At 46.6% G+C, this 7,991-nt stretch overlaps 1 protein-coding gene across 1 annotated transcript; it reads left to right on the top strand.

The window, feature by feature from the left end:
* The first annotated feature begins 6,900 nt into the window (after nt 1–6,900).
* On the top strand, nt 6,901–7,746 carry LOC149383459 (uncharacterized). The gene is made up of 2 exons (XM_089627805.1): nt 6,901–7,239; nt 7,360–7,746. Exons 1-2 carry the CDS (start codon nt 6,901–6,903, stop codon nt 7,744–7,746), a joined length of 726 nt encoding a protein of 241 aa, XP_089483931.1.
* Nucleotides 7,747–7,991: the final 245 nt, after the last annotated feature.

Here is a 7,991-nt window from a genome sequence, read left to right as displayed (position 1 = left end):
CGACCCTCTCGCCATCTCCATCTCCAGATAGCAGGAACGACCGCATCATGGAATTGGAGGAGAATATCCACAACTGAAGGCGAAGAACGCGAGGTACCACAGCCGACTGGCTGCAAAATAACCTACGATTAATGCAGTGATCCCCAATGGGGATCCTAAGAACCTCAACGAGGAAAGTCGCAAGTGCGACCCGGATTACGAGGGTACTGGTGGTTCGGAGGATGTCGAGACTTCTCTCACGAAGGACGAGGGACTCCCTGCCATGAATGAAGCCGGTCCTTCGAACCCCTTACCCAAGACAGGGGATATGCCTACTGCCTCTCAAGAGGGGAACTCCCGACTTTCGGCCCTTGACCGACTTGGTCTAAGGGAGAATGTTACGGAAAGTCAGGGCCGCGGAGAGCGCGCCGTCGTAGACGAAGCATGCGCCTTTGTGCGACAAGCCCTGATCTCACGGACCATCTCACTGCTCAAAGCAATGAGCGTGGCAATGATCTGAGAGAGCGATTGAGCTCTCGGCCAAACATCCCGCTGGCAGCCCCAACTTACGAGAACCGCCGCACAGGTCAAGGGTCTAATGAGAGGCGGCAGGTGACTCATCCCGAATAGGGAGTTGATCCGACAACCGGTCTCGATGTGGTCACTATGATCCATAATCTTCAAAATGAGGTACGAGATCTCTGGGAATACGGAATAGGCGAAAGTGCCTATGGAGTCGTTGAGGAGAATTCCTCACATTTCACGCCTATGATGGAAAAGCGGATCATGCTTACCACATCCAGCACTATAAACCTGGATGACAATGCAGGGTGTCTCTCCCGGGGCCATGTGCCAAGCCTTTAGTCTTACCCTCGCCGGACCCGGTTTCGAGTGGTTCAAGAACTTAAGGCCGGGAAGCATCCAATCGTTCAAAAACCTGAAGGATATGTTCCTGGCATGCTTCGCTACGTCTATGGTCCAAAAGAAGACCAAGATGTACCTGTAGTCAATCAGGTAAGAGAGTGGCGAGTCTCTTAGGCGATACCTCGCCCAATTCACCGAAGAGTTGAACAAGGTCGACCTCTTTGACGACGGTGACGCAATCGCCGCTATCATTGAAGGCTTGCGCACAAGTGACTTCCTCAAGTCAGTCGTTGGCCGTGTCCCTTCTAGCATGGCCGAGTTGATGACTCGAGCTAAGACCTTCATGGGAATCGAAGATTACCTCGACGATTGCAAGAGCAATAATCAAAGCTCTCGTCGTCGAGGGGAACCTAGCCACAAACAAGGCGAATCTCGTAAAAGACGAAATAAGGGGAATCAGGCTTCCAACAGCCAACCCCCTACACCCCAGAAGCCGCGACTTGCGGAAGACTTTAAAGGGTATTCGTCGTTCACGTCGTTGAACACGACGCAAGAACGGATCTGTTGTCAATGGTGCCCACAAGAAGAGTTGTAGTGTTTATATTGTAGATTTGATGTAACAAAGTCTCATGAAGACTCTTGCTTGTAATGGCTTATTCATTAATAAAAAGTTGAAACGTTCATTCATTCCTCCTTGTCTCTTTGAAGCTTTATGATAAAACATTAGTCTTTAGTCCATAAACAAGCTAAACAACTTACGAAGAGAGAAATGTAGATTTGCATGAACAAACTCTTCGTAGTTTGCTTAAAACAATATATTCGCAATCTAAGGGTCAAAGGACTATTGACCTCAGTACGATTGTTAGGAGAATCTATGATGTCTTGTTATGGGGAATTGAGAGTTGGAGACTCTATAGTTCTTCTAGGTATCTTCCGAAGGTACCGAATTGACCAGTGCACTTCTAGAGACAAGATAAGACCAAACCATTTAACCTCTTATGTCTCGAAGTCACTACGTATGAATTGCATCATGCTTACCTTAATCCTGAAATGAGACATGCCATTTCACAACTTACCTATTCTCATTTGAGAAAGTCAGAGTTCGGACTCACTATGTGATTCCGAACAGGGCCTATTGGTGAAGTACTAAGTTGTGAGAATTTCATGAGTAACTTTGTGAAGTTCTCATAGATATGGAATTCATGTACAAGATTGTTGAAATGCAATGCATGCTTTGTTCCTTTGAATGTGAATAAATGAATTGGCCAGTGTCCAAATTGAGTCTTGACTCTTTTGGATGAAACAATGTGACTTGTTAGCTCCTCGTCAATAGATTGTTTCTGACTTATTCACAAGCGACAAAGGAGTTGAGGAAATAACAGCTAGAAGGGTAAACTGGTAATTTTGTAAATCCCGACTAGTTGATGATATTCATGAAGGGTAAACATAGATAATATTCAGTGGATCCGCTCATTACAATTAGGTTGAATTCTTGAGTAGAAAATAAATTCATTTGAACCGAGAGATTTTCAGTGTCAACTCTTTACTGGAGTTAGTTGACATCAAGTTAAAATTGGAAAAGGTTTGTGAACTTTTGAGTCCAAGTGTTTAGCTCAAGCTTTGTTCATTTGGATCCATGAGGTCAGTGTCACAAATCATATCGAGTAGGAATAGTTAAACTAGCAGCTAAGTCAAAACAAGAACGAGACAAATTTTGTGAAAATTGTCTAAAGGGTATTTTTGTCTTTTTAGACATAGGACGAAATGAATGTCAATAAATTTTTTGACATTGCCATATGATGACAAATGAAATTTAAATCACACGGCCAACTTAAAGAATTTGGGCCTTGAAGATTAATTTCATTTCATAGAATTTTACTTGAAAATTCTTAATGGGTTTTTCTTATGTTGTCATGAACAAATGAAGAAACATCTAGAAGCTACTTCTAGAAGCTCAAATTTCGTCCAACCCAAGGAAAATAAGGCTGAATTTCGTTCATGCCATAGTGGGAAAGAGAGTTTATATTGTGCATTAATGTATGAAGATATTTGCCAAAAGAAAAAGAGGAAACAAATTTCCTCTAGAAGGAAAGTGCATTTTCGGCCAACTAAGAGATAACGAATGAGGAAACAAATCCAAGGACTTGCATGACATGTCATGAACGTCCAACATGGGTAGAAAAGAGGAAATATGAATTGCTCATGCCTCCCCTATAAATAGAGACATCATTCCTCTCATTCTAGTCATCCAACATAAGTTAGAGATTGAGAGACTCTCTCTCTCTAGACATTGTTGGTCGATCCTCTCTCTCTCTCTAGTTATTTTCGGTTTTTGTTTTGGCACCTAGGTCCACATTTGACCTAGTGTTTTAGCTCTTTGACTCTAAGACTTGTTCTTGAGTCATCGTGTTTAAAAGTGCCCACTCACTAATTCCTTTTCTCTCGAGTGATTCTTGTGATAGAAACCATCGTGGTTGCTCGTGTTGCCGAGGAAAGAAGAGAGCCGTGCTGCAAGGGGAGACGAACGTTGCAACTTTCCAAAAGCTTCTCAATGTTCAAGCTTCTAAAAAGGTTAGTAGTCTTTAATGCTCATAATAATTTTTATTTACATGTGCTTGCCCTTTGTCTAGGTTAGTAAAATCGTTTTACTTAAAAAAAAGAAAATTTTTAAAATTCCACCGCTTACCGAAGCGTTAAGCTTTTTCTTAAACCCTAGATCAATTCCAACAGGATCCTGGCTTTGGCACGAGACAAATTCACTCCCCCGGCTCCAATGAAAAAAGATCCCGCGACTCGCGATCTATCTAGATATTGCGAGTTCCATCAGGAATACGGTTACTTGACCTCCGAATGCTACAATCTTAAAAGGCATATCGAGGCTTTGATCCAACAGGGTGAGCTGAAAGAGTTCGTGTTACGTATGATCAGCGCTGCGGGCCCCACCACAAACATACCACAGTCTGGCAATGGAGGAGGAACAGCCGCTTCTGCCGACCGAACCGCGGCTACTGCCAATGCCAATCCACAGCTCCACGTTGTGACTACCATATTGGGAGGTCCACAAGATGGAGATTCAGCCCGACAACGGAAAAAATTTCTTAGGGCCGTGGCTCAGGAAGACGCTGCTATGCACGTCAACTTTACATACGAGGAACCTCCGTCCGTGCCACACGAGACGATGTATTTCACCAATGAAGAGGCCAAGCGAGTTGTGCATCCGCACAATGATGCGATAGTGCTCAAAGCCCAACTGGCTAATAACTTGGTGAAAAGGGTTCTCATCGACAACGGCAGCGCTGCCGACATAATTTTCAAGTCCACCCTAGAGCGCATGAAGTTCGGGGGGCTACGCCCGGCTCCGACCCAAACGCCCTTGTTTGGGTTCACTGGGGAGAGAGTCATGACCGAAGGCATCATCGATCTACCGCTCACCTTCGGGACCCCCGGAGGCATTGAAGTCGTTCACATGGTCCCATTCCTAGTGGTTGATCAGGAGTCACCCTACAACGTAATCATCGGGCGACCCACGCTGAACCGGCTAAGGGCTATTACTTCCACGTATCACCTACTGGTGAAATTCCCCACTGAAGAGGGAATTGGCATCATGGCCGGAGACCGATCCCAGGCCAGGATACGCTACGTGTAAGGAGTCGATGGCAAATCCACCGAAAAAATGGTTAGCATAATTTTCCAACTGGAAGATGATTACCCATGCGACCTAAGGGACGCAAGGAAATTCGGAGAACTTGACCCTCGGGACGAAGTCGAGAGACTCAAAGTGGAAACCTCTGATGATCTCGTGCCGGTCGTGGTAGACGAATCTAAACCTAACCAGGTTGTAAAGATCGGCACCCGACTTCCACTCGCCATAAAGACTAAACTCACTGCCTTCGTCCGGGAATTCAAGGATGTGTTTGCATGGACTCATGCGGATATGCCCGGAATTGATCCCGAAATAATAGTGCACCGATTAAACGACGACCCAAGGGTCGCCGAAAAAGTGCAGGCTAGACGAACGTTCAATCCAAAACGATACCTGGCCATAAATGAAGAGGTCGAGAAACTTCTCACCGCAAACTTCATCCGAGAGGCTAAGTACCCCAAGTGGGTCGCCAACGTGGTAATGGTGAAAAAACCTAATGGGAAGTGGGGTATTTGTATATATTACAAAGATCTTAACAAAGCCAGCCCTAAGGACCGCTTTCCACTCCCGCGCATCGAACAGCTAGTCGACGCCACGGCTAGCCATGAACTCCTCAGCTTCATGGACGCCTACTCGGGTTACAACCAAATTCGAATGCATGAGCCCGATCAAATTAAGACAACCTTTGTCACCGATCGAGGTCTCTACTGTTATAAGGTCATGCCTTTTGGCCTTAGTTATTCAAATCTTCGCCAATCAAATCGGCAAGACCATGGAAGTGTACGTGGACGACATGCTCGTTAAAAGCCTACTGGCAACTAATCACGTTCACGACCTAAGGGAGATGTTCATGATCCTCCGCCGATATAAAATGAAACTCAACCTCAACAAGTCCGTGTTCCGGGTTGAATCCGGAAAATTCCTTGGATACATTGTCAGCCAACGAGGGATAGAGGCGAATCCCGAAAAGATCAAGGCACTCCTTGAGATGAAGTCTCCAAGACGAGTCAAAGAGGTGCAAAGCCTGACCGGTCGAATTGCTGCTCTGACGCGCTTCATGTTGAAAGCCACCGACAAGTGTCAACCGTTCTTCAAAGCTCTGAAGAAGACGAACGGCTTTGAGTGGACTGATGAATGCGAAAAAGCCTTTCAAGAAATGAAGGCTTACTTCGGGTCCCCACCATTCCTCTCCAAACCAAAAGAGGGCGAGGTGCTATATATATATATATCTCGCCGTCTCTAAAAGAGCCGTAAATGCCGTTCTTGTCCGCGAAGAAGATAGGGTCCAGTGGCCGATCTACTATGTAAGCAAAGCCTTACTCGACGCGAAAACGCGCTTCACCGAGATAGAGAAACTTTCTCTGGCGCTCGTGACGACATCCAGAAAGCTACGTCCGTATTTCCAAGCTCACCCCATCATGATGCGAACTGAGCGTTCGATCGGTAAAGCTCTTCAAAAGGGAACATCGACTCCCATGGCGATCTGGTCCCAAGAATTGAGCGAGTACGAGATTGAGTTCCACCCAAGAGAGGCTATCAAGGGTCAAGCCCTAGCCGATTTTGTGGTAGAATTCTCCTACACTCCCGATGTGGGAAGAGCGGAAAAATAGTTAACCGATGACGCGACGACACGAAAAAGAAAGGTTGACCCAACAGGCCCCATCTGGGAGTTACACGTAGATGGAGCATCTAATGCTCGGGGGGCTGGCGCCGGAATCATTTTGACTAACCCCGACGAGGAAAAGTTACGATATGTTCTCCACTACGGCTTCCAAGCCTCCAATAATAAGGCCGAGTATGAAGCCCTCATTGTAGGGATAGAGCTAGTGCAAAAGCTCGGCTCAAAGAACGTGCGGATACACTGCGACTCGCAGTTGATCGTGAACCAGGTTAAAGGAGATTATACAGCCAAGGAACCTAATATGGTTGCATACCTGGCAAAGACAAACTCCAAGCTCGATGCCTTCTCTTGGATCGAGATTCTCCAAATCCCGAGAGAACAAAATTCAGAGGCTGACGCACTTGCTCGCCTCGGATCTGGCATCGACAAAGACGGATTGGGGACCGTACCCATCGAATTTCTTCCACGGCCATTCATCTCCCGAGACGAAGTCGGAACTATAGGGGTTATGTCTCAGCCTACCTGGATTGACCCAATTATCGAGTTTTTGCGAAGGGGGGAACTTCCCAAAGACCACAAGGAAGTAAATAAGTTGAGAGTCTTAGCATCCAAGTACTCGCTTCGAGATGACATACTCTATAAGCGCGGTTACTCAACACCGCTGCTCCAATGCCTCAATAGCGTCGAGTCGACCAAGGTCCTTTGCAAAATACACGAGGGCATCTGTGGGAACCACGCCGCTGGAATCTCCCTCGCGCTCAAAGCGCTTAAACAATGCTATTTCTGGCCTACCATGAAAAGAGATGCCTGTGAATGGGCGAGGCGCTGCGACAAGTGCCAACGCTTCTCCGAAATCCCGAGACAGCCGTCGACCACACTGAGCAGCATCATTGTCCCGCGATCCTTTGCTAAATGGGGCGTGGACATTATTGGCAAACTCCCAAGAGCGCCAAGACAATATGAGTATGCCATAATTGCCATAGACTACTTCACCAAATGGGTAGAGGCTGAGCCGCTCGCTAGAATAACCGAAGCGAATACGACAAACTTCATCTGGAAAAGCATCATATGCAGGCACGGCATCCCTATCTCAATTATGACCAACAATGGCACACAATTCAATAACGTGCGGGTAAGAGATATCTGCGATCAACTATAGATCAGCAAGACATTCTCCTCGCCGCGTCATCCGCAGGCCAACGGCCAGGTCGAAGCGGTCAACAAGACTATTAAGAGCAATCTTAAAAAGAAGCTCCAAGACAAAGAAGGCGCCTGGGCCGAAGAGCTACCATTCGTCATGTGGGCTTACCGAACGACCGCGCAAAATGCCACCGGTGAGACACCGTTCTCCCTCGCATACGGGATCGAAGCCGTGGTGCCGGTCGAAACCGAGATCCCCACGTTCCGAGTTGAGACATTCAACAAAGAAAACAACGACGAGGCCATGCGCCTAGAGTTAGACTTAATCGACGAAAATAGGTCAGAAGCGCTCAACCGCCTCGCCACACAGAAACTCAAAGTCGAAAAATACTACAACTCCAAGATCAAAAGGCGAACCTTTGCCATCGGGAACCTCGTACTCTGGCGGGTGTTTCAGAATACCCAAGTGCAAGGCGCCGGCGTCCTCGGCCCAAACTAGGAAAGACCTTACAGAGTCCCCAAAGTCATTCATGACAGGACCTACTACATCGAACACACGGACGGAATTCCGATCCGCCACCCGTGGAATGCGGAACACTTGAGACAGTACTACCAGTAGCTAGCATTTCCCCGGTTTTGTTGCTTTAATTTTCCATTTTCAATAAGGCATGCGAGCCAATGTTTTAGGATTTTAAAATTTTCGCAATCATAATAAAGTTCGAGATTTCCCTTTCAAAATCCACT

This window comes from Urtica dioica, chromosome 10 (assembly GCF_054948205.1).
Source record: "Urtica dioica subsp. dioica isolate 48M chromosome 10, U.dioica_male_clone48M_v1_H2, whole genome shotgun sequence".
NCBI lineage: Eukaryota > Viridiplantae > Streptophyta > Magnoliopsida > Rosales > Urticaceae > Urtica > Urtica dioica.
Note: the sequence above shows the minus strand (reverse complement) of the source record. Positions and strands in the feature narration are given on the sequence as shown.